We start from the raw sequence: 27,665 nt of genomic DNA, 5'->3' as shown, positions 1-27,665 counted from the left end.
AAATAAATTTCAGACTTAAAGGTATTGCCAGTAATATATCTGTAATTTCCAAATTTTTAGCGTTTTTATCAAAAATATTTCCGATTTCGAAAGACTGCCGTCTCTTTCTCATTTTTATTGTTATTTCTGTGATAGTATAATATTATATAAATTTGTGTGTCTGTATTACATAATAGTAAAAGTGTTCTATGCATTTAAAATGTTCAAGTAATACGTTTTCTATGTAACAATTTTCTCATTATATGTATGAATGGTTAATCTGTTAGTCAAAATGTAGTTTTACTCATTTCACTTATTGTGTACTAATATGGTTAGCGTTACAGTATTAGGACGTTTAGCATTGGATGCTTCCATTATTTGTGTAAAAAAGATTTACGTACTTTGTTAGAATTTTAATGTTAAGAAAGAATTATATTGTGGTCTGATGAGTATTACAATGTGGTTTTATTTCATCATATCCTACCCTTAAAATAAATACCTAGACGTTAATTTTCTTGTCTTTGTTAATATGTTAGTTAGTTTATAAGTAAACCTTTTTAGTGAGTGAATAGTTTGTCTTACATTGCTGTCTTTTCTTTCTTATATGAAATCAATAATGACAAAAAAGATAAATCAATGTTTAACTTAATAGTCGCTAAGCAACGTTAACAGTTAAAATAGTCAATTATCAATGACTAATAAATTTCACTGACATAAGTCGCTCACTAAAACGTGATTTCAAATTTCAATATTAACAACTGCAAAACTTGCTCCTAGAATGGAGTTATAGTAAATTCAAAGTTAAACATGATTTGATCCCGTTAATGCTTCATTTTTTGTGTACCTATTAATATGTATGATCAAAAGTATGTAGCCTCTACATACTTTTGATTTTTAATTATATCTGGCAACACTTTTTGTAAATTGTGACTCATGCTTAATATAGCAGCATTAGCACCTAATGTCAGTCAGACGTGATGTGATTGTGAGCTGATTGTATCGTGTCGTTGCTAGTGTGATGACTGTGAAGTGAGTGACGTGATTGTTTTCCGAATAGTTTACACAACAACTGAACTTTACTCGCATATTTTTTATACGCAGTGTTGTGGAATATAATTACATCTATCTTAATAAACGATTATTACGTAATTCATTTTGACTTGTAATTGCGCGAGAAAAGTCAGTCAATATAAAATCTAAATTGCGTCATATTTTATATGGTTGTTAAAAAATAATGTCATCACAGCTTATTTTAAAATAAACACATTGTTTCTATATTCAAGTGAATATTCGGTCTGCTCCGACCACAATCAAATTCAGTGAATATAAATAATTTTGATGATATTAGACGATTTTTGGGATATGCCTCCACAAAAGCGCGGGAGACGGGGGGTTAGTGATGCAGATGATGAAGATGATGACTACAGGCGACGTAGAGACCGCAATAATGAGGTAAGTGTATGTTTTCACCTTGTTATTTACTTATAAACACAACTTTGTGGTGTAATATTATGACCATTTGCTATATATTTCATAATACTATGCGAAAATAGTTCAATGCTTATTAAGAATAAGCAACAGCCTGTGAATGTCCAACTGCTGGGCTAAGGCATCCTCTCCTTTTTTGAGAGAGAGAAGGTTTGGAGCTCATTCCACCTCGCTGCTCTAATGTGGGTTGGTGGAATACACATGTGGCAGAATTTCAGTGAAATTAGACACATGCAGGTTTCCTCACGATGCTTTTCTTCACCACCAAGCACGAGATAAATGAAAATTTAATGATGCTTCTCCAGGTTTGAACCCACGAACATTGGTTAAGATCCACGAGTTTTAACCACTGGGTCATCTAAAATGATATTGCATAAAAAAATATACTTATTACGCTTTATTTAGATTATTACTAAATAAAAAGATTTACTATAACAATCTGTATCTATGTTATTTCTACTCATGTCATGTTATTACTGTGTATGTAATTTTCTAAACAATAATAAAACAGATAAGATAACAGTCACATGTTTTTAAGTTATAATAATGCTGTAACTTTCATGACAGTAATAATAAAATTATACTTTTGCAGGCAGTCAAAAAGAGCAGATATAAGTCTAAGCAGCGGACGCAGGAAACATTTACACGTGTAAATAAATTGAAGGCTGAAAACCAGATGCTAGAAGAAAAAGTAAAAACATTAACGAAAGATCTCCAATTTCTTAAGGAATTATTTATGGAATATGCGTCCAATTCACAAGACCCTAAATTCGAAGGTATAGATCTAGAGAAACTTCTAGAAGATGTGCAAGATGACAAGAAGGATGCGAACAGCAGTAAATCATAAACATAGGACATCATAAGAAGAGATCTCATATCTATATTATGCAATAGGAATTAATATCACAATTATTTAGTACATCCATTTTTATATATATAAATGGACATATTGAATGATTTATCTATAAACACAATATCATGTGGATAAATCCAGTGTGATATTCGTAAACAGTGGACTTTATTAGTTCAAACAAACAACCCATTAGAAATATTATTCACTTACAATGTATAAGTGAATGTGAAATTATAACGTTATCCATATAAGTACTGTAATAAAATAATACGTAAGTACAAGTTGTCGATTAAATCTAGAATTACATAGAATGAATTAAATGTACAGAATGTCTGATTACTAAGTAACATGCTCACATACGATACGATAACACTTTTACGATTTCTATAGACTAATGTAAATATAGTATTTTTTTTATATAAATTTTTTTTTTTTTCTTGTTACACAAGAAATGAGGCTCTGGTCTTTTTGTGAAGGTTTTTTAAAACAATTATAGTTTTTTTTTTATTGTCTTGTTAAAGTGTATGAAATTAAGAAAGGTATAATATATATATAGAATATGTGTATTTTTTTTCATCCATTATATACTTATTGATTATATGCTTGGTAAATATAAAATTACATATTTTTGTAAATAGCTTTAAAATTTATACAGATAATCAAAATATTCCTAAGTTGCGTGTGTTAAAAAAATTAAATGTTTCTTATGGGTATGGTATTTTCTGGCATGTATTTTTTTTTAATTTGCATTTAAAATAAAGGCTATTCAAATGTAGTTTTAAAGAAGTCATCAAATCAATTTTATTCTTAGCAATTTTAAGTGTTTTTTTATCTTTATAAGATAATAGACGATAAAATTATAGATGTAGTTTTTTCAATCATTGATTTTTTTACTTATTAACATTTTTTTGTTGCAAAATTGAGCAAATGTGATAGAGTATTGTATCACATACTGCAATTAATTTTGATAATCTCAAAATTTTGTTATGTTGATTAATAAATTATTGCATTATTATTTGATTTGAGAAAATATAAAAACATATATTTTAATTTATTTATATCAATGAGACAGAATTTATTAGACTATATGTATGTTTTAAATATCCTGTGATACATACATAAAAATAAAATGATAATTTAGTTTATCTTGTTGTGTTTTATTTATAAGGTATTTTAATTACATTAAATTTTCTGATTTACAATTTCTTGCATTATTTAATTTAAAAAAAGTTTTCTTATTTATATTATTTCAATATGTTTAGTATCGTACCTACATTGTTTGTTTAATATTTTTCCTGCCTGTAACCATTACGAAACTATTCGTAACGCTTTGAATTAATAGATAATTTACAGAATAAATAAAAAAAAACCTTAAGTAAATATTAACTAACTAAAACATTGAAAATATAGGTACTGCCAGTGAAATTACAGGCACAAGGGACAAAACATCTTTGTTCCCTAGGTTGATGGCGCATTGGCTATGTAAACGATAGTCAACATTTCTTACAATGCCAATGTCTATGGGCGTTGGTGACCAGGTGGCCCATATGCTCGTCTGTCTTCCTATTCTATATAAAAAAATATAGGTAAGTTTCCTGAATAGAAAAAATATATTTTTGAATACATAATTGTTCACGCCAATTATATTAAATTAAATTTTGTTTTGTTTTTTGTTTTAAAATTGAAATATTTAACTGAACTTGACATTATTAAAACCGAAACTACACAATAAGCTTTTGCGCCAAAATTTAAAACCAGAATAAATCTATACCTTCACTTCTGTGACAAAAACTTTAAACTATCAAAAAAAGATAGCATGTTGTAATCATATTTCTGATTAAGATCCATAAATCTTTTTTTAGGATTTGTTTTAAGAAAATATTAAACAAACAATGTGGGTACGATACTAAACATATTGAAATAATTAAAAATAATAAAATAACCGCCTAAACGCGTCCTATCTTATGACCCGACCAGTGTCGGGCAAAGAATACACTAAGTTAACGCGTCATGATTAAGCTCCGCCCTCTAATATTACATCACAAAAACGTCATCATAACGCGCGATATATAGGTCCATCTGTTTTTGGATTCCTTCTTATTTCTAACAATATTAATTTATATATTATCTTGTGTTTCTTATGGAATCTATGATTTAAATGATGGCAACACATTGAAGAAAGATGGCGCACCTAGAACCTACGAAATATAATCGATAAGAGAATAATTTGAGAATCTGATTAAAACATTTTATACACAACATTATTTTTTTTATTTAACATATTGATAATAATATATTGCATGGCGTAGTTTCTGAAGAAATCATTTTTATAAATACTGTGAATTGTGCAGCATGACATCGTTTAATCTTCCTGAAAATTTGATCTTGAAGGGGAATTTATGGAGAAATTGGAAGATATTTGAACAAAATTTAACTTTGTATCTCATTGCGTCTGGACTAGAAAAAGAAAATGACAAAAGGAAAATCGCTATTTTATTAAATATCATAGGAAAAGAAGGAGTTCAAATTTACAATAGCTTTCCAGATTTTGAGGAGTCGACCTATGATGACGTGCTGAGACAGTTCAGGGAATACTGTGAACCTAAAAAGAACATACTACAGTCAAGATTTATATTTTATCACAGGAAGCAGAATAGTGGGGAGCGATTTGACAATTTTTTAACAGATGTAAAAAAAATAGCAAAAGATTGCAGATTTGTGTGTGAAGAGGAAGCAATACGAGATAAATTAGTTTTTGGAACATCTGATAAAAATTCACAGAGAAAATTTATTACAGAAGGAGATACCAACCTAGAAGATGTGATAAATAAATTAAGATTAGCAGAGCTCGAAAATATACACGCAGCTGGTCAGAAAGATATTCCTAATAAAAATGAAAGTACATAAATAAAATTTAAAATAGAATATTTAAAAGATCCTTTAAAATTAAAAATATTAAAAGCGAACTAACTAAATATTGTGTAAAGAGTATAAATCTATGGTTGTGACAACGACACTCTAAATGGGTTAATACAATTGTGTTTGTGTAGGAAGATAGATATGAATGCTTTTAGTGTGTTTAGATTCACGGGCTCTGCCAAATGTATCTTCAAAAAATATTTAGAAAATACTCAAATACTAATAAAATAATACTAAACATTTTTTTTTAAAATGGCTGTCTGCTTGGAAATTGTTTTTTATATCTTATTATGTTTATGTATTACAAATATAAAAGTTGCTTAGAATCTAAAAGCCTTAGTCCGTGAATGCATTTAATATGGACAAACTAATAACGTGTTTTCTGCTATATTTTTTCCATGCATCTTAAATTATATAGTAACAGCCTGTAAATGTCCCACTGCTGGGCTAAGGCCTCCTCTCCCTATTTGAGGAGAAGGTTTGGAGCTTATTCCACCACGCTGCTCCAATGCGGGTTGGTGGAATACACATGTGGCAGGATTTCGATGAAATTAGACACATGCAGGTTTCCTCACGATGTTTTCCTTCACCGAAAAGCACGAGATGAATTATAAACAGAAATTAAGCACATGAAAATTCAGAGGTGCTTGCCCGGGTTTGAACCCACGTTCATCGGTTAAGATTCACGCGTTCTTACCACTGGGCCATCTCGACTTTTTAAATTATATGTAAAGTTATATTGAAACTTAATGTTTTTTATCTAAATGTACAGTACGCTTACGGTAGTAGCTAAATGAATGATCTAAATATTATAGCATCATCAAAAGCCAATAACTTTGAATAATCTTTAGATAGAGTTGCGCAAACCGCAAATGTTACTAATGATTATAATCTTAGAATTATAAAGTAACATATAATGATACATCACAAAAATGTATTGAATGCTGTTTTTCTACGTTTGCATGTCGAAGGACCTCTACCAGGCTGGAGGACGCAGCGTAGAGTGCACTTCAGCCTGGTTATCGAATGAGTTAACGGGTCCCCACTGGACATTTATGTCCACCAGTGGAATAAGATTGTCTGACGATAGATATTATAAGACTGATCAGCCAAAGAGTAGTTTGGCTAAATCATAATATTCTTGAAACACTTTTTAATATCCCAGCACAATTGTTATTATTATTTTAAGTAGAAACATATATGTTGATTAGGTTAAGATAAATCTTTCTTCTTCCTCTAGTGTATCTAGTGAAGGTTATCAGTCAGCTCCGTATGCTCTTCCAACCGCTTGTTCTTCCCAAGAGCTCGGAACCACTCGCGACACCCGTCCTTTCTTTGATGTTGCGTAGCTAAGACTTTTCTGCGACCAACACCTCATCTCCCGGCAATCTTTTTCATCATAATGAACTATGAAAGTTTATATCTTTCATGCCCAAGCACGACAAGATAAATGTAAGAAAAAAAATAAGACTATGATAGGCTAAGCAATGCAATTATTTTAAATATTTCTATTCGGTTCTACATAAAAACGAATGTATTGATAACACTGATTTCTTTCTTTCATCATTGACAATCGAAAAAAGAAGATACGACATTGTTGAACCAATCACTCCCTAAACAATATTTTCAAGCCGTTAGGTATTAAAGATAATTTATAGTTACTAATTAAGTGCTCTGTATAATGTAGTTTTATAGTCAAGATTTTATAAAATTAAAAAAAAAAGCTCAACTGTAATCTTTATACAAGTACTAATTGTTATAAAAATAAAGCTAACTGATAATTTAACTTTAAGATTTGCCAAATAGTAATTACCTACCAAATATACTTGAAAATGTAAACATAAAGAAATCACCCAAGACACTCCATGTTTCTATCTAAAGTACTTTGATACTAATATGTAACTTATATTATTATTTATTTAGTACATAATTATTTATTTGTAGTACTTGAGTATTAGTTACATTAAGGCCTTACGAAGACACAAATGTAGATACTGTACAAATCATAAGCATAAGTATAGTATATAAATATAGCTTTTATTAATACATTGGTTCAAATAAAACTAATAGCTTAACTATAACTTAGGTACGTACTTACCTTAATAGTTCGGGCCAATAAAAAGTTATTGGGTTTTTCTGTCAGAAAATTCTCAGTAGCAGCCCGGAGTGTGGAAGTTGGAAGTGTGTACACTCCCGTGCCTCGGAAAGCGCGTAAAGACGTTGGTCCTGCGCCTGAACTCTTTCCGGTCGTGTCGGATTGCCGTCCCATCTGATTATGAGAGTTAGGGAATAGAGAGTGCACCTGTGTTTGCGCACACACTTGTGCACTATAATATCTCCTGCGTAGTTGGCTAATCTCTCTTGAGAGTGGCCGCCGTGACCGAAATCGGTCTGGAGGACATTATTATTATTATTACCTTAATAGTTGTTGTGAATCTAATTAAACATTATAATTATAAAACGCAAAATGTTTCATTTACTTATGATGCAGATAGTACCTTTTGAAAGTGAATTTATTTTTATTATTTATTATTGTATTTACAATAATATACTTTACAAAAATTTAAAAAATATACCTACATAAGAAATGCTTGGTACAGACTCAGGTGGGAAATTAAAAAGAAGCTACAAATATCACGGCCATAAGCACTTACCATCGATTATATAACTAAAGTATGTTGTCGACATGCGCGTCTTTTTATTGTGGTCGTGTTCCTGCTAGTCACTGGTGGTAGGGCTTTGTGCAAACTCGTCTGAGTAGGTACCACCCACACATCAGAAATTCTATCGCAAAACAGCATTACTTAATATTGTTGTGTTGTCGGATTGAAGGGTAAGTGAGCCAGTGTAACTACAGGCACAAGGGACATAACATCTTACGACTAGTTGCCAAGGTCGGTGGCGCGTTGGCGATGTAAGCGATGGTTAACATTTCTTACAATGCCAATGTCTATGGGCTTTGGTGAACACTTACCATCAGGTAGCCCATTTGCATGTCCTCATATATAAAAAGCTAAATAAATACTTTTTATGTTTTTATGTATTTAATATTATACATATTTAGTGTAATTTTTAGTTATAAGTTTAACTGGAATATGATAACTAATATACAGTTAAATTAGAGAAGACATCTCAAATGTCCTATCCACAGCTGCGGAATCTTAATTTTTGTATCTGTTTAAATTATAAAATAAGGTTTTTATGGTTAAGCACGTTAAATGGTAATTATCAGTACAATTTCAATTAAAAAAGGAAATGATTGGGGTTATGAACTTACGATACGACACTTAGAAGCGGAGGTTCTAAATTTGAAATATAATATTTTCATTTACAAAATAACGGTACTTGTGTTTTTTTTAAAACAAAAGACACATGTCGTAACATATAATTTTTATTGAACAAATATATACAGCCCGTCCCAAACTTGGACATTAACATAATTAAATCTAAAAATATAATCACAATGAGCAACTTGTCACTTTTTACACTTAATTTAACAAATATATAATAATCTGTGAATTATGCTAAAATGGATACAACAGAAAAAAATATAATATTATCTGCGCCTGCCATTAGTAAAGGAAAAAAAAACTTTCTCTTATAAAGATCATAGATAAATGACTAAAATATTTATAAATAATATATTGTGTTGGTTGTATAATAAACAAAAAATAATTACTACTATTTATATTATGTCTCACTTTTCGAAGCCACAGATGACTTTGAATTAAATATTAAGTAATGTATCAATTAATGGCTGACCATTTGTCGCCATACTGCCACATAATCGACATCACAATATCATGTGTAGCCGCAGCTTTATATAAATCTTTTGGCGATTGAAATGATGTCAAACGTTTTGACATTTCTCTTATAGTACAGACTATATATATTACAGTCTTCACAATTAACGGAAACAGAGTATTAAAGAAATAACATCAAACATTTTAAATATGTAATTCACGATGTCAACAATCTTGTATTATTTTATTATCACTAGCAATTACTAAAATAGTATATTATGCTACATATTATTAGGTCTATATTGAATTTAAAAAATTAAATAAAAATAAACAACTAACACAAAAGGTTAAGTTGAAAGCTTGCTTTTATTACGTCAGAACGCAACGAAAGTAAAAAAATAAAAAATCATAGCGGACTACGATTACTTTCAACATTTTTATGACAAATTAACTATTTCCACACATTTATCACACCGTCGGCAGAGGAACTAACTAGATAACACCTGTTCCCCTCGACGAGGGTGATGTCTGTGATGGGTGCGGTGTGATAGAAGCTCCTAGATTCCACAGTTCGGTACACGTTGTCCTCTTGAAGCGAGGGAGGCGTTGACGGGTTGGACTTACAGCACTCCTGGATTACTGTTGTTCCGTCGATAATTCTACTTCTGCAAATGTTAAGAGTTTGTTATATATTGTATAAATGCTTAGTGCAGAAAGAGAGCCTAATTTTTGGGTTGTCCATTTTCTAAAATTAAATATTAATCTTTTGTAAATACTGATTTACAGACAATAAGAACTAGACTTCGTATTTACTATGGATTATTCTTTTACATATTAGTTTTTTTTTGTAAATTTATTTCTAAATCGTAATTTAAATTAAAACATTTAAAAAAAATTGGAGAAAATGTGTAATTAAAATTGTTTTTTTTTAAAATATGATTCAATTTTTCTCAAACGTGAAATAAATTACCTTTGATTTCCAAGGTAATTTATTTCACAAAGAAATAAATTGCCACGATTTGGCGTACGGATGACATATCATTTTTTTGACTCCATACAGACCTATATTTAACTGACTGCATCTGGTCGTGGGGTGCGTGTAGCAGCACGTGAGAGTCCTCCGGATGCTGCAGGTCCCAGAAACGGAGCCGTTGGTCTGAACCACCCGATATGAGGAACCTGCTTCCGTCTCGTGTTCCGCAATACACGGCGCTCATGTAATGTGAAGACTGAAAGAGTTGTTTATTCAAAATAATTTATTAATATCGTGTTGAAATGTTTTCTTTGTCATTGATTACAAAATAGTGGTAAGTATTGCACTGCAGGCTACAGCGAGTGTTGGGGGCGGTACTCACGGCGGCGGAGTAGTGCAGCGGCTGCGCGCCGGCGCTGGCGGGCCACAGCGCGTGCGTGCGCTGCGTGGACTGCAGGCTACAGCGAGTGTTGGGGGCGGTACTCACGGCGGCGGAGTAGTGCAGCGGCTGCGCGCCGGCGCTGGCGGGCCACAGCGCGTGCGTGCGCTGCGTGGACTGCAGGCTACAGCGAGTGTTGGGGGCGGTACTCACGGCGGCGGAGTAGTGCAGCGGCTGCGCGCCGGCGCTGGCGGGCCACAGCGCGTGCGTGCGCTGCGTGGACTGCAGGCTACAGCGAGTGTTGGGGGCGGTACTCACGGCGGCGGAGTAGTGCAGCGGCTGCGCGCCGGCGCTGGCGGGCCACAGCGCGTGCGTGCGCTGCGTGGACTGCAGGCTACAGCGAGTGTTGGGGGCGGTACTCACGGCGGCGGAGTAGTGCAGCGGCTGCGCGCCGGCGCTGGCGGGCCACAGCGCGTGCGTGCGCTGCGTGGACTGCAGGCTACAGCGAGTGTTGGGGGCGGTACTCACGGCGGCGGAGTAGTGCAGCGGCTGCGCGCCGGCGCTGGCGGGCCACAGCGCGTGCGTGCGCTGCGTGGACTCGAGGCACCACGCGGCGGCGTCGCGCGCGCCCGCCGCCCACACGCGCGACGAGCCGCCGCCGAACCCCACGACGCGCCGGATGCGCTCCGCTGCAACCGAAGCGACGATACCGTGTTAGCAACGCATGTACAAATATCAACTACTCCTTGCCCCATCCATGTGCTCGTGACTAATTTTACACTGGCTCACTCCCCCTCTAAGCTGGATCAGATTAGTACACAATATTGGTATTTGTCAGTTGAAAGAGTTACTAAAAATACATCAAACACTCTGTAGTGACTTTTCAAACAGTAAAACCAACCGGTTTAAAAGTAATACTTACAGTTAGGATGTTTCACCGACGTGATGGGGAGACCGAATCGTAAGTCCCACACGCAAACTGCTCCGCTAGAAGTACCAACGGCCAAGTATCCCGCACTATTCGCGTACAGGCATGTGTATACACCCTGTTTCAGGTCACCTTGAAGCTTCCACGCATTACCTAGCGATGAAAAGCTACAAGTTTTATATTGCCCATAAATAAATAAAACATAATCTATCTTAACTAGAATAGAGAAAATACCGTTCAGCGCTCTGAGAGTATAGGTCTATAATGGCGTATGTTAGAAGCGGATAGCGATAGATGGCGCTCATTCAATTTCACACATTTCTGAATCGCGTTGTCAAGTTATTCGCTACTGGGTATGTGGAACAATCATTATAAGGTAGTCAAATAAATTATTATAGTTTTATGAACAGCGTAAAGCACTTCCATAGTTTCATTAAAATTTGGTTCCACGTTGTTACATCGGCGTAACTACGAGTTACCTCATAGTTGAAGGCAGGATACCTCACATCTCACGCTATAATTTAAAGTGTGACTTATCGTAATAAGTAGATCCGTAGATCTCAGACAGTACTCACCTGGCGCACGCAAATCCCAGCCCACGAGCGCGGCTCCCAGCGTGGCGTAGGAGATGACGCCGGCGTGCACTCCGCCGGCGGAGGCGCACGCCACGCACGCGTCAGACCCGCGCTCCAGCTGACGGCACTGGGACAGGCTCATGCGTGACGAGCCACTGTCCAGTCTGACGAGCAATAATAACAATACGTAAATAAAGTGATATACCCATAACAAAATATATTATGAGTTTGATAAAAGTATGGTTTACATAATCGGCCTAGTTTTTTGCACATACATCTGATTCTTAGGAAAACGCATCCCATTTACGCAAAATATCCACGAGAACTTACCTGAGTACAAATATAGATCCCTCCTGCGTAGCCGCCACTAGGGACTGTCCTCCTTCGCACGCCGCCAGTGATATCACGGGACCCGCGCTACGATTATACATGGATTTCGATCTACAGACGGACAATTATAAAAAATATTAATGGAAAACTTCAAAGAACATAAAAATGAATAGCTGATTTTTTCAAAAATGTTCAATTTTCAAACTGAATCACCAACTCTGAAAGGAATCTAGTACATACTTGTTAACGTAAGCGTGTCCTTGCAGACGGTTCGCGTCCCAGAGCCTCACGGTGCCGTCGTCGGAGCACGAGCCGAACAGGCCGCGCTGAGACGGCAGGCGGACCAGCTGATTCACACGCGCTCTGGGGTAAAGGGGTACGGGCACGGGGTGAGAGCACGAAGTACGCGGAAATTTGAATCATTACCGTATCTATATTTAGTAGAGTGTTTTCAAAGATCTGCTTGTTTTATTTTTTTTAGTGTGACGATGGATGTTCGGTAAATATTATGCACTAGCGCTTTACGCGCGGCTTCGATGGCGTCATAATTCAGAATTATGGAAAATTAAAGATTTCCATACAAATTTTTATCCCCTATATTACTACCTAAGGGGTTAGCCCCAGTAGTTTGGGCAGTGCGTAGATATGGCAGTAAGTCATTCAAATATTCTTTAATATATATAGATAGAAGATAATATATTTTACAAAAGTCTAGCAAAACCCGATAGACGATCTCTGTGTTTATTAAAATAGTAAAGTTTGCCCTTCTTTAATGGCAGTACTTAAAAATGTAGCACAGGCGTAGCAAGGGTTGCTATCTCAATAACGTCCTATGTTAAATGTTGTTATAAACGTAATAAAAATATCCTGGGACATTTTTCACACACGGCCATCTGATCCAAAACAAAGCAGAGCTTATACTATGGAAACCAGACAACTGATATACTAAATATACTACTTTTCTTTTGTAAATACATACTCATACTGGTGGTAAGGCTTGGTGCAAGCTCGTCTGGGTAGGTACCACCCATTCATCAGATATATCAGATGGTTAACATTTCTTACAATGCCAATATCTATGGGCGTTGGTGACCACTTACCATCAGGTGGCCCATATGCTTGTCCGCCTACCTATACTATAAAAAAAAATATAGATAATTACACTCAGACTCAGGACAAACAGACTTTCAATAATTATATTTTAGACAATATAAAAAGGTAAATTCTATCCTATACACTAATAAGTTTAAATTTTATTTTACTGACAACTCGTACGTTTACATTTCAAGGCAAATTTCAAGATAAAATGAAGATAGTATGGTCGACTTACTTGTGTTCGTGTAAGTAAGCCAGTAACTGATTTCCAGGTCGCCAAGTCGCTGGTGGCTGGAGGTCTTCACTGGCTTCCACGTTGTCGTCGTGACTTCTGAAAAATTAACGAAATTTATAAGGAATCTATCAGCAATATGTCAAAACTATAAAAAGTAAAAAAATGTCTATGAATTCATTTATCTTTCATAACATTTAAAAATGACAATTAATCCTTTATTTAATAACAATAAAACAGAATCTTTCTTCAGAATAAATTTTTACTCATGTTTTCAAGTAAAGTAATGTCCAATAGCCTGATAATGTCCCATAGCTGGACTAAGGTCTCCTCCACTTTTGATGATGCCTTGAACTTGCTTAAAACTGTAAAACATACTATCCATAGAATTTTACCGTTCACATATATACAAATAAATAAAATTGAAGTGTCTGTCTGTGATTTCAAAATAACTGCGTCTTTTTTATTAGGACTATTTGCGAGTTACCAAAACTAAATCACCAATATTTTTTTAGACTACCGCTGCTACGTAATAATTAAATTATTATAATATATAACTTATACGTATAATTTAAATAAGCATTATGAAGGGTTTTCCTCATAAACTGAAGTCCACACTGAACGTTTTTCTAGTATTAACTGAAACACACAAAACTTGATCAATTTCTTTTTAATAATAAATACCTTAATGATTTCTGGAATTTCTGCTGCATTCGAGATATTAGATTCCTTAATTCCATACGACATGGTGCCATGCTATCTGCAAACAATTGAAAAACGTCGACCAAAAAGTTCAACACTAATTTACACAAAGGATTATATAAAGTTATATAAATTAATAATGAATTTGAAGAAATTATAAAGACTTATATAATTATGGATTTGAATGGTGTTCGCCATAATATAAAGCTCAAGCTATAGAAAAGCAGAAAATTAGTATAATATTAAAAAGCATTAGTTATGTATTTACATTGGACATAGCTGGCGCTGTGCCCCATCTGCGAGTGAGCTGGTTGGCTGATATTGACGCTCGTCTGTGTCGCACCTACGCTCGCACTCAACTGACCGCCCGTTTGGGAAACTTGTTCAGACGCTGAGGAAATATTTAAATACTGCTAACTAACTTAAGTTACAATAACAAACAAACAATAAACCATTACAATATAGAGGTTGATTAGTTAAACTGTTAAACTATGCTGACAAAATGTCAATGATGATCGAAAATAGAGTAGTCAGTGTTTAACTAAACATCTCCAAAATAAAGTGTTTTTTTATTTGAATGGTTTATACTGAAGCAAACTTAGTACATCGTTCGTATAATAGGATGATGTAATTAAATTTCATCACATTTTTTTGAATAAACGCTTTTAGATTCTAATGTTTGATTACCGTTTGTCTGTAAAATAATTGGTGAGTGGTTGCCACTAACCTGCTCACCGGTAAAATTGTAATAACTTGATTCATTTCCTTGATTGGTACATACAGATTGTTAGTTACCTGAATTTTCCTTAAATAAATCTGATTGTTTTGTTCATTCGATTTAAATCGGATAACAAAAACGATTGACGGTCAAATGTCAATATTTAATGATTATCGACACAAATTAGGTAACTAAATTTATCTAAAAATTCAATTTTTAGATTGGCGCCCAATGTGGGACCAAAAAAACCCACATTATTAATAAACTTTTATGATTTTCGATTGCGTTTTTGGTGGTCTAATAATTTGAAAATTGAGTGTTAATAGCTACAATTGTTGAGTTACTGCTATTCTAGAAATCACGAAAATGTGATTGAGAAATCGAATTATAACTAGAAACCCCAAGAAAACATCGTATCGTGTCGGATCAAAATAGTAACCTTATTGGAGTTTCTTCGTAGTGTACTGCGTAGTGATTGATAAATATGTCACAAACAGACAAGAGCCATTTGAAAATAAAATATATATATTAAATGTCGCATGAAATGACGTGCGTACCACAGAACCAAAAAAGCACTGTATTTTATTAATGAAAATTAATATAATGATCTAATAAATATCATTCGTCGTCGATATATTAGCTCGTTCCCGCCACATCGTTGTTATTTTTTATTTAAAGGATTGGTCTTATGCTTACACTCTAAGACGCTTAAATAGTAACTGTGAACGAAATCCATAATATCATTAATTATAAACCACACATTTGTAGTGAAAAAATAAATATGATTCCAATTCATCAACATAAAATAATTTAGATAAAAAGTCGCACAACTTGAATGAAAATCACTTTAATAAATTATGAGCTCGCATCAAAGGAGCGTGGTGGAATGTACTCCATGTGGTGGAAAAGGAATGCATGCCTCAGACGAGCAGTGGGATATTTAAAGGCTGTTACTTTTTTCAATTATAAAATAAAAACGTTTTTTATGAGTTACTTATAGTAAATGTATGTGTATATAATTCAGTTCTACTAGATGGCGCTGAAGGCTTATTAGCGGTTCTGAAATTTCTGGTTAGGTAAAAGTAACAGATTGTGAATGTCTCACTGTCGGGTAAAGGAAACCTCTCTTCTTGGGGAGAAGGATACACATGTGGCAGAATTTCAATGTACGGCATTTGGATGTTTCCTCGCGATGTATTCCATCACCACCGAGCATAAGATGGATTGAAGGTGCTTTCTGATTTTTTTAAATATAATTTAGGTTTAGATATTTGGGCGTGCGCACGTGCCACTATGATGTTATGTCCCTTATGCCTTTAGTTACACTGACTCACTCACCCTTCCAACATTATTAAGTATTACTGTGTAGTGGTACCAGGCATATAAGTTCAAAATAATAGTATGTACAACTCATATTGTATGATTACGGAATGAGATATGTATACACGATCAGAATGAGACTTACATTTGACGGAGACTTGATCCTGGGCCTGTCCGAACATGTGTTGCCACTCCGTATTCATTTGAGTTTCTTGGGACAGCGACGTTTTATGTGACCTTCTAGAAATAGCGCAAATATTAAATATATATATAAAGCATTAAACAAGCAATAGCAAAATCTGAAGGAGATCATACAAAAAAATAAAAACTACTCATTTTTTATTTTTTCGCTAACGTTACTTAATTCTATGAACTCATTGTGGAACGCTGCTTTGCTATTAACAATTTTATTGATCAATTTATACATTTCAATGAAAGGATAAAGATAAACAACCCTTAGATTTACATATTCTATGAGATTTGCTAAAAGCTCAGCTATATTATATACTAACAGCACTTAAATTTAATTTCAAAAGTTCCGATAACAACGTCGCCGATATTCCAAACCACATTTTAGATCTCGAGTAATGTAGTTAAGTCAATTCAAGCTCAGAGTTGTTTATTTATTTATTTTATTGAATAGTTAGGCGGACGAGCATATGGGCCACCTGATGGTAAGTGGTCACCAACGCCCATAGACACTGGCATTGTAAGAAATGTTAACCATCGCTTACATCGCATACATTTGTATCCTCTGCATTATTAATCAAAATAATTTCGAGTGAGCTAAGCTATTAGACTTTGTTGATAGATCTTTAAAGTCATTTGTAAGTGAGCGAGAGAGAGAGGGAGTAGGGCGTGCGTGCGAGAGAGACACGTACCTTTGCACGGATTGTTGGTAGATCTTGTCGACGGGCAGCGCGTCGCTGTCGAGCTGCACGGCGCGGGACAGCCCCGCGCCGCTCAGCACGAGGCGGCCGGGCGCGTCCGTTATGTGCTGCACGGGGGGACAATCAGTGACGTCACTACATCTTTTATTTATTTATTATTATTATTACCTATCTCATATCCTATGAGTTATTACTTACACCGTTGGTTGCCTGGAAGAACGCTATGTAGCGATAAGGTCGCCAAAATTGTATGCTACTTTTGTTTAGACTGTATCCTTGTTTTGTATTTTTTTTTTCTCTTTGTGATGTATAATAAACGTATAAAGTAAAGTAAAGTATTATATAACATGTAACCAAAACCAAAATAGGATTACACAATTATTTTAAACATATATTGAATTACTATCTAAGAACAGTAATGAAATTAAAACTATTAAGAGATGAAAATCTAATTAATGAGTCTGTCGCGCACTCAGCGTGTGTGCGTGTGAGCACGAGTGCGTGCGTGCCATAATCTATTTTAAATTTAGAACAGAAAGAAAGCGAGCAATAAATAGTCCATAATGCTTACCTGTGTCAAGGAACTTTGTATTTTGATAAGATGGGCACTCATCGCCAACAATTGGTTCTCTACGTGTTCCGTCATACCTGGACAATACATGATATATTAATGTTTCTTTCGAGAGACTTTTTGAGACGATACATATTAATCCTAACCAACAATTTTATGTTCACGCTGAGATACAATAAGGCTTTATTGCGACTTTATTTACTTAATTTGGGTTTATAGTCCATCGTGTTGCTACAACTGTATTTATATACTAACCCTCAATGTGTTGTGTTGGAATGAGGTCCAAACCATTACCTTAAGAGGAGAGGAGATCTTAGCTTACCAGTGAAGCTTTAACAAGCTGTTATTATACTTTTAATATTTTATTTTACCCTTTGTATATACATCTTTAGATCTTAAATAATATTAAAATTCGTCTGTCTAATCTAATAATTCTTATAACAGAGCGTCAATTATTTATTGACCTCTTACACTGTAGTTGCACAAATCACAAAAGTTTAATCCAAAATTGCACTGCCCGGACTTTTTTTACTGGCGATAGGGCTTTGTGCAAGCTCGTCTGAGTAGATACCACCCACTCATCAGATATTCTACCGCAAAACAACAGTACTTAGTATTGTTGTGTTCCGGTTTGAAGGGTGAGTGAGCCAGTGTAATTACAGGCAAAAGGGACATAACATCTTAGTTCCCAAGATTGGTGGCACATTGGCGATGTAAGCGATGGTTAACATTTCTTACAATGCCAATGTCTATGGGTGTTGGTGACAACTTACCCTCAGGTGACCCATATACACGTCCGCCTACCTATATTATAAAAAAAAATTGTAATCTATGCTTATTTTCTTGTATATTATTAACAACAGATTAATCAAAGTAAAATGTCGAAGATATTAAAAAGTAAATTCGAATATTTGGAATACAAAAATTATTCCAATCCAAATATAACCAATAAGAAATCCAAAGCGATCTATAATATAACTTTAATTACTACTAGGGTTACACATATATAACGCAGTTATTATAATATTTTCACAACACATGTTCAAATCTTGTCTAGTTTTTAAAATATTTGGTCAAAGTTATATTTTGTGAATAAATAAATTTATTTAAGTAAGCCGAGGTGGCCTATTGGTATGAACGCGTGAATCTTAACCGATCGTGGGTTCGAACCCGGGCAAGCACCACTGAATTTTCATGTGCTCAATTTGTGATTATAATTCATCTCGTGCTTGACGGTGAAGGAAAACATCGTGAGGAAACCTGCATGTGTCTAATTTCATTGAAATTATGCCACATGTGTATTCTACCAACCAGCATTGGAGCAGCGTGGTGGAATAAGCTCTAGACCTTCTCCTCAAAAGGGAGAGGAGGCCTTAGCCCAGCAGTGGGACGTTCACAGGCTGTACAAATATACATATATAGCATATAGTAAATCAATAGCTTACCATCTGAAGCCAGCCGTCTGAACAAATTCTTAAGTTGTTGACCCATTTCCGAGTATTGAGGCATCATGCCTTGTTTTACCTGAAATTATGGTCATACAATTATGTGTTCACTATTAGACATTGAGTCACGAAGTAGGTTTTAGTATATATACATTATTCCTTAAGATTAAGAAAGAAAAAACGGTTTCCAGGCACTGTTTAAATAAAGCGATATTTTAATAGTTAAGGATCGAATAATTATGCTAAAGAAAAGTCCGAGCACTGTGTTCAGAAATCGTGGGAAGTCGGAGCTGATTACTGATAATATACTTTATAGTAAAACAGTTTAGTACCTTTTTATTATCTGTTTGTCGAACGATTTTCTTTTTTTTTTTTTGTTTAATGGTTTATATTGAGGAGCCTTAAATGTTTCAAATCCAATATATAAGCACGAGAAATAAAGGTAAGCTGATACAAAGTTTTATTGAATAAGGAATATATTGATTATACTGGTGTTATGCAAAAAAGTGAATGATTGCACTCATATTGCAATAGTCCAATCCTTATAATATTGAAAATAGGAGTAGAAAAAAGTTTGTTCGAAACATGCTCAATCAATAATGATTATTTAGTTTGTAATTATATAATTTGTTGAAGAAATAAATCATTTATGTAAATAAACTTCTAACAGCTCTTGTGAAATATGTTACAATGCAAACAGGCGGCTTGTGAAGTGCAATGTAATGATAATACGACATCTCACCTTGAGTCTAGCGCTCCGCCTTTCCCTGAGAGTCTGCACGAGTCGGTCCACGTCTCCGTGTCTCAGCACCGCATCCAGGACCTTCCTCGGTATTGGCTCTGACAGGCTCTCTAGTAGAAGTTCAGCTCTTTCAACCTTCAAACAATATAAAATTTGAATCCATTTGTTTATATCAAATAGGTAGGCGGACGGGTAATTGGGGAACTTGATGGTAAGTGGTCAGTGGTCACGATCACCGTTAAATGGTTATACATAATATGCTTTTCAAAATCGATATTTTTGAAATATCTTCTAGATTCTATGATACATGAAAGATATGAGAACTGAGGAAAGAGGCTGCGGATGAAAAGTTACCTGAATAAGCTTGTGCTTGAGATGCGGCCAGACAAGCGGCAGTATCTTGCAATTAACGTCGATCGGATTCAACAGACTCGCTACGCACGACACCAAGCCGCACACTTCGTGTCTTATCTAAAAGCAATAAAAACAATTGTGGAATACGTTTTTTAAAAAAAAAATACGTTACAGATTATGTAATCCATTACGTTATTTAAAAAAAAAAAGTAAAAATACTTTGGAAGGATATATTTTTGCCCGAGTAATTTGAGCATTTTTTTGTTGCTCGACGTGTGTAATTTTTGGTTATATGTTTGGTTAATCTCGCTTATCTTAGGACTCACCAGTTCGATTTGAATTTAAAAAAGGCGTTAGATAGACCATTAATTGATAACGGTTATAGACTATATAATAATAATAATGTCCTCCAGACCGATTTCGGCCACGGCGGCCAATCTCAAAAGAGATTAGGCAACTACGCAGGAGATATTATAGTGCACAAGTGTGTGCGCGAACACAGGTGCACTCTCTATTCCCTAACTCTCATAATCCGAGGGGACGGCAATCCGACACGACCGGAAAGAGTTCAGGCGCAAGACCAACGGCTGTACGTGCTTTCCGAGGCACGGGAGTGTACACAATTCCAAACTCCAGATTCCGGAAAATCCCAATAACTTTTATTTTTTTTAATTGGCTCGACCTAAGAATTGAACCCAGGGTCCGCGGCCTTACATCAAGCTACTAGACCAACGAAGCAGTCAATAGTAATAAAGACTACTAATAGTAACACCACTATGACACGCGGGGGCGGAGTGGTGACGTTTAACGTGAAACCGCGCGAGGCAAAGCTATCAAACAAAATACGATACCCATAAATTGGGATGTGCGAGGTAGACGGCGCTCTCTGCGACAAGGTCACACAGCGCTTGCTTCGGCAGCAGACCCAGCTCCGCCAGGCTGCTGGTAGCCCGTAGAGCCTTCGCTATTATCCATTCAGATTGGTCTGTCAAGCCCTGCCGTTCAAAGGTGATTATTTTATCAGTACCTCGTAGGGATCTCAATAAAATATGTCATCGTTATAATATATAAAATAAATAAAAAAAAAACTTTATTTGGGATTAAAAGAGACAGATGAAAATACAAATTAAGAAAACATAAAAAAACAACTAAAACAATGCAATCTATGAAACAAAACCTCCAAAAAGACAACGTAATGCTGATATGGTGTAGATGCACCATAATAATTGATTTTCAGTCTACATATAACTAAAATTAAATATCGAATTTTATTTTTTATTTCTTTTTTTTTTTGTTGTAACTTGAGATTTTGATTTGTCTTTTATATGTATTTTTTTTTGTGCTGTAATGTGTATGTTGCCTTATGGTTGATGCAGTTATCGCCTGTAAATGAGGTACCACTTCTCTTTTTTATTTTACGAACTGTGTGTCAAATTAATTTATGTAACTCTGTAATTTTTATAGAAAACATTTAGGCATAAAAATTTACAAGGATACATAAATGATATAAGAAAACTATTGATTTAAAAATAAACTTACCTGCTGGAGTAGTGGCAAGAGTATAGGTGCGGCGTGCTGGCCCACATACGATGCGACTCCCACAACACGTTCGAAGAAACATCCTCGCAACGCAACTTCCTCTTTGTCGTTCAAAAATGTTACCATATGCGAGAGGATCACGTCGTTCGCTATACACACAAATAAATCAACGAAAGAATAATAACTAGTTATAAAACGCTTTATCATACTACAAATAAAGATGCGATTGACAAAATTCTCTTAGACGGTACTTATGACCCTTTGTGTTAAAATGTGCTGGTCTCGGTAAAAATCGGTCAGGAGGGCACCGCGCTAGTAAATTATACAATGAATCATGTAATATATGCTTTTGTACAAAAAAAGTAGCTAAGTAAGTGATTATATCCTAGACACAGGCCCGGAGTTAGAGATAGAGGGCCCCTAGGACTTTTGAGACCCCTCCATTCCGAAGCGGTTCGGAAAAAAATTAGCTGGATGAGCCCCCAGGTCTTGAAGACCTATCAATGAATTCGGATCTATATACACAATACGTAATCAATATCGCCAGAATTTACCTTTTTGTTTTCCAAAGAAAACGCACAGCTTCGTGATACCATTTTCGACGAGGGCTCGTTTCACGACCGCCTGAGAGTCCGTCAAGAGGTACGACACAGTCGAACGGACCTTGAACAATGGAATGGGCAATATTAAGCTCATGATTCTAAAACACTCTACTGTAATTTAGTTTTACTCTCCACTTTTTTACATTACATCAAGACATTTGTTATATCGTGTATGTATGTGTATATATATATTTCTTTATTCCTTTATTCTTCTTTAATTTATTTGTATACGTGTTGTTTATGCGATATCTTTAAAAATGTTACGTTGGAGTGAACGAAGCTGAAAATGTGAAATTGCATTATGACTTAGCCTATAATCGCGATGTATAGTGTTAATAAGTGTCATTATTTGGAATTGTTATTTTCTGGGACAGACGTGTAAAAACATTGTACATTGTGTTGGCTTCCTATAAAATGAAAAAAAAAAAATTACATACCATCTCATGCAGCGCAGATAGTTCAGTTTCATAGTTTATATTCGATGCTTCTTTATCAGCCATGTTCTGTGTTTGATCGAGGAACCTCAGCGCTGTCTCGGCTAACTTAGCTGTTAGATAAACAGGCAATTGAGTAAATAAATATGTTCTGAAAAGTACTGCTTGGACGACTCGAAAATAATATTCTTTATTATATATATAAGTATGTATTTATAAACGAAAAGTAGTATATGTAGTATATCAGTTGTCTGGTTTCCATAGCACGAGCTCTGTACAAGCTTAAATTGGGATCAGATGGCCGTGTGTGAAAAATGGCCCAGGATATTATTATTATTAATATACAGGAAAGCGCCGCTCGAGCTATATCACTGTCTGTAACTTAAAGACGGCGTGTTGCGGTGAATTTCGAGTACGCAAAACGCATTACAATCAGTGTGCTAGCATAGATCGCATGCGAGACGGGAGCGCGGGGGGAGCGGGAAGGGAGAGAGCGGAGAGAGAGCGGAGAGAGAGCGAGCTGACCGATGTTGTTGGCGTAGGCGATGCGCACGGGCAGCGCGGGGTCGGCGGCGCGCGGGGCCAGCTCGGGCAGCACGTACTCGGGGAACACGTTGCAGTCGGCGGCCGGCAGCGCGCGCACGCCGCCCACGCAGCGCGCCGCCGCCACCAGCGCGCACGCGCGCACGCGCGCCTCGCCCGCGTGCGACAGGTGCACCTGCGGGAGTGTGTATATAAAACACATATTTGCAGGGTTTTGCTAAGTCATATACAAGTAGAAGGGTACACTATAAAAACTCACGATATACGGCAATATCCTATCCAAAATGACCTCGGAGCTCGAATTTTCGCAGAGCAGTTGCAATATTTCCAAGCAATGTAGCTTCGACGTGCAATGGTGTAGCCCTCTGATGCAGGAAGTCACCAGTGACGTAATCAGAATCAACCCCTCACTGTCCGGACCCATTACTTTCGTCTCTGGGGTCTTATTGTCATTTTCATCCTCGAAATCCGTGACATTAACGGTCATAACCCTGAATCCTTCCTTTATTAACGCATCGATTTCAACCTTCTGGTTCTCGGTGGTCTCTTCGACCAGGTCCTGATAGTTCTTCGAATTTGACGGCTGAGTGAAGATTTTGATGATGTTTTTAATATCTTGGTAGATGCGAGTTATTTTCTCGTCCGCCGGTAATATTGGTTGAGCAGAAAATATCAGCATATACGATTGAAGGAATGAGTAAAAATATTCAGGAAATAATCTGAAACGATGCATTAATTCGTGTTAATTTGAAAATCGAAATGCAACAATTGTACAAGTACTTTTACACTTAAGGCTTTCTTGATTACTTAAGACGAGAACATTTAATCAAAACTGACTTTAGTAGTAGTATAGTAGTAACAGCCTGTTAATGTCCCACTGCTGGGCTAAAGGCCTCCTCTCCTCTTATTGAGGAGAAGGTTTGGAGCTTATTCCCCCAATGCTTATTCCGCTACTCCGATGCGGGTTGTGATGTATTGAAAAATACTTGGATACGATCATTTCATTCCCAAGGTTTCATTTAAGAAGTCATTAGTTATGGTATCCTTTAACACACAAAAGTTCCTTAAGCATATTTTTTTATTTTACCATTTGTTTTTTTTTGTATATTAAGCGAAATACGAAGCGAATATACATATATAAATATGATCTGGTCGTTTCTGAATATTACCTATGTGTTAAATTAAATACAATAATTAAAGGATATCACTCACGTGCCCCTAGCTTCGTCCAAGTACAGTTCAGCGCTACGTCTATCTTTAGGGTTTCTTTCTGTCATGGAATGCAAGAGGTTCCGAAGTTCCGGCTCGCATGTATCTGGTAGAGTCATCGTCGGGGGTCGGTCTTCACCGTTTCGATAAGCTAACAAACCCGGAAGGTCGAGGGCTGGCGTACCGTCGTTCCAGAGTTCTAGCAGAGCACACCTGTTTGAACAGGAAATTAATTAGGAGTAAATACGTGATAAAAAAAGAAACATACATGCTTATGTCATTAAAACTTTAAAAAACAGTGAGAGTCAGTGAGAAAAAAATTGTCTGATGGTACCGTCTTCCCTAAGCAATTTATTAATGTTAAATAAATTCATATTTCAGAAAATCTCAATTTCATTTGAAGCACTGATCAGTTATTGTAAAATTATATATGTGAATAACAAAAATAAACTAAAAGTTTTTATATAACAAATGAAAACATCGTTTAATTATTCGATTTAATCTGTATATCATAGACTAATCGTAGAAACGAGAGTTAATGCACTTCTTTAACAAAAAGGAACACAGTTATAAACCTATAAAGTATCGAAACTCACCCAGTAGAAAATATATCCATACTCGGAACCAATTCTCCTACTTTGCATGGAGACTCGCTCAGTAACAAGCCACTGTTTCTGTCATCTCCCTGCACAAAAACCAGAATTAAATAAATAAAGACTCAATAACATTAAATAATAAATGTCACAAAAAGAGTTTAATTTACATAACACAATTAAGCAGATATAAAAGAACGAATTTAAATCTGAAATTCTATAGTATATATATGTACTAAGGCTTATGTATTTACCGGCGATTACTATATAATGGATGTTATTTTTTATTTATTTATTTGGAAAGCCAACAATATTAACAAAAGAAACCACAAAAATCGAGAATAAACACATTATGTACAAAATACTTTTAAAAGTCAAAGTAGAGCATTATTTAATTAAACTAACATAATAAAATTTTGGTTGGATAAACCGTTTATTGAGAAAAGCTATACATATTACGTACTGCCTTGCCTTGTACTCATGTAGCCTTTCTCAATAAATGTATATGAAGATAAATAATTTACTAATCTCAAATCGATCATAAGTTTAGGGCATTTAAATTAACAAACTTTTTCAACTTTGTAATATTAGAACAGTATCTATATACGGTATATATATTATATATACCGTAGGTCTGACATTAGGGTCCGGTGCTTTCACGAATCGCTCAGGTGCTACATAGCAGAGCCTCCGCCTTGACGTGTCGAAGAAGTAACTGAAGTCTGCAGGATTGTCATCCGGTAAGAAGGTCGGCTTGAATGAGGCGATGTCCGTCAGCAGCACCCAAAGCCAAGAGGTCACCATAATGTTCTCTAGCTGGAATATTTAATTATGGAATTATTACTAGTCAGTGATATCCACTTTTGGATAAATGTATTCTTCTCCACTTTCTAGACAGATTGGTTTGGTAAGACACGCCTTTAGTTCGTCATGTCATCTTCGTCAAGGGGGGAACACATGTGGTCGATGTTGTGCCGCGCATGTAATTATGGTCTCTGATAAGCTGTCGGTGGACTTTTGGGAAATTTCACCCAACCCCATTTCAGTTGTATAGTTATATCCGTAAGCACGGGGATTCTACATTTTTAGTAACTCTTAGAATTTACCTGGCTCAAAGACAGAATGTCACTGTAAAGAACAATTGCTCTAAGAAAATAAATGTAAAACCAAATATTTATTTAACCATACCAACCTTAATATCACCATGACATATGCCAAGCTTGTGCATCCGGTGCAAAGCGTAAAGGACCTGGAATGTTATCCACTTCTTCTCCAGCACTGTGAGGAATGGTCGAGTAGCCATTCTGTCATAGACACTACACTTACAGTATTCTCTCATAAGAAGACCAGCTTTGTCTGTCAACTAAATATAATTTCTTATGAGTTTAAAAATAAAGTTTTAATAAGATATAAAATACATTTTTGACTGTTAAAATTAATATTGAAATAAAATTAAGCAAATTTCTTTATAAAAATGGTATAAAAATGTGCAAAAAAAAAAATATATAAATATATATATTTAAATGTTGGTATGGTTTAAAAATATATATATATTTTTTTATTATGTATGTACTTTGTTAACTTTATATATATATAAAAAAACAAATAATTATAAAAAAACAAATGTATGCTATCATTGAATAAGGAGAAAAAAATATATTTTCTACTTACTATAACTCTTTGAAAGGGTAAGCAATTAAAAGCAGAGGCAAGTTGTTCCTTTATCTTCAGTATCCTCTCCTTGTGTTCAGCTAGCGGCAGTGAAGGATCATGGACGGCAAAAACTTTAACTACAACTAAACCTTCCCTAGTACGGGCTCGTGCTACTTTGAAAAACCTTGTTGAACCTAGACTGTGACATAAAATCTAATTAAGTTTCAAATTATAACATTAAAATATACTTTTTATATATAGATAGTATAATGAAAATTAAAAATATACAAAACCGAAATTTTCTTTGTTCTTACCTTTGATCGAAAGTTAAATCAACATGGTCACTTAAATAGTGCTCAACTGGAAATATCTGTGAAGGAGCTACACCAACTAGTTGATTACCCATTTTGGTAACAAAAATAATAAGATAATATGTTATTTACAATGTATGCTAAATGCGTATAAAAATTAAAAACAAATAACTATGGACTGAATTGTTTTTCACATCTTTCAACATAAGCTCTTACTAAATTAATTACAATTTAACAATATATTAATTATATTAGAAAACAATGAAACTGCAATCAGCTTGTTTTGACATTAAACAATTTATTTCATAATGACAATGACAATAAACAGATGGCATTGACAGTAAGATTTTTTATAACTGCATCATGAATCGTGACGAAAGATAACGATTTTATGCTCAACATAAAATATCTCACAAATGGACGCTATAATAAATTACATAAATTTTCAAATATTTTAACAAATACATGTAAACAAAAAAGCAATATTTCCATTAGAAAAGAACTTTTGTGAAACCTTTAATTTTCACTTCATCATACACCTCATC

The 27,665-nt window shown here is 35.0% G+C and overlaps 2 protein-coding genes across 5 annotated transcripts; one reads left to right on the top strand and one right to left on the bottom strand.

Annotated features, from left to right (window-relative positions):
* The first annotated feature begins 958 nt into the window (after positions 1–958).
* On the top strand, positions 959–2,911 carry LOC126777385 (CCAAT/enhancer-binding protein gamma-like). The gene is made up of 2 exons (XM_050500430.1): positions 959–1,431; positions 2,060–2,911. The coding sequence occupies exons 1-2, from the start codon at positions 1,318–1,320 to the stop codon at positions 2,312–2,314; spliced, it is 369 nt and encodes a 122-aa protein (XP_050356387.1). The 5' UTR covers positions 959–1,317; the 3' UTR covers positions 2,315–2,911.
* A 5,743-nt stretch (positions 2,912–8,654) lies between these two features.
* LOC126777340 (phosphoinositide 3-kinase regulatory subunit 4) lies at positions 8,655–27,403 on the bottom strand. 4 transcript variants are annotated; one of them, XM_050500339.1, is made up of 28 exons: positions 27,124–27,403; positions 26,828–27,008; positions 26,349–26,519; positions 25,784–25,972; positions 25,160–25,248; positions 24,567–24,776; positions 23,614–24,073; positions 23,337–23,529; positions 22,815–22,924; positions 22,330–22,438; positions 21,776–21,924; positions 21,088–21,231; positions 20,237–20,353; positions 19,883–20,017; positions 19,141–19,219; positions 17,696–17,772; positions 17,116–17,231; positions 16,380–16,474; positions 14,465–14,587; positions 14,179–14,254; positions 13,498–13,593; positions 12,408–12,530; positions 12,168–12,278; positions 11,838–12,001; positions 11,257–11,415; positions 10,863–11,023; positions 10,045–10,211; positions 8,655–9,647 (listed from the first exon to the last, which is right to left on the bottom strand). In XM_050500339.1, the coding sequence occupies exons 1-28, from the start codon at positions 27,213–27,215 to the stop codon at positions 9,434–9,436; spliced, it is 4,110 nt and encodes a 1,369-aa protein (XP_050356296.1). In that variant the 5' UTR covers positions 27,216–27,403; the 3' UTR covers positions 8,655–9,433. The 4 variants fall into 4 exon arrangements, with proteins under 4 accessions (XP_050356296.1, XP_050356297.1, XP_050356299.1 ...); XM_050500340.1 differs by having other exon boundaries at positions 16,380–16,471; XM_050500342.1 differs by having other exon boundaries at positions 26,828–27,003; positions 27,124–27,175.
* Positions 27,404–27,665: the final 262 nt, after the last annotated feature.

This window comes from Nymphalis io, chromosome 22 (genome assembly GCF_905147045.1).
Source record: "Nymphalis io chromosome 22, ilAglIoxx1.1, whole genome shotgun sequence".
NCBI lineage: Eukaryota > Metazoa > Arthropoda > Insecta > Lepidoptera > Nymphalidae > Nymphalis > Nymphalis io.
This window is presented reverse-complemented; position numbering and strand designations above follow the sequence as displayed.

Coding starts and splice junctions, on each gene's coding strand:
- LOC126777340 (XM_050500339.1), bottom strand. CDS start 27,215: ATGGGTAATCAACTAGTTGGTGTAGCTCCTTCACAGATATTTCCAGTT. Junction 24,074..24,566: donor TTGGACGAAGCTAGGGGCAC/GTGAGTGATATC, acceptor GCATCGTTTCAG/ATTATTTCCTGAATATTTTT. Junction 21,232..21,775: donor TCTTGCCACTACTCCAGCAG/GTAAGTTTATTT, acceptor TTTGAACGGCAG/GGCTTGACAGACCAATCTGA.
- LOC126777385 (XM_050500430.1), top strand. CDS start 1,318: ATGATATTAGACGATTTTTGGGATATGCCTCCACAAAAGCGCGGGAGA. Junction 1,432..2,059: donor GTAGAGACCGCAATAATGAG/GTAAGTGTATGT, acceptor ATACTTTTGCAG/GCAGTCAAAAAGAGCAGATA.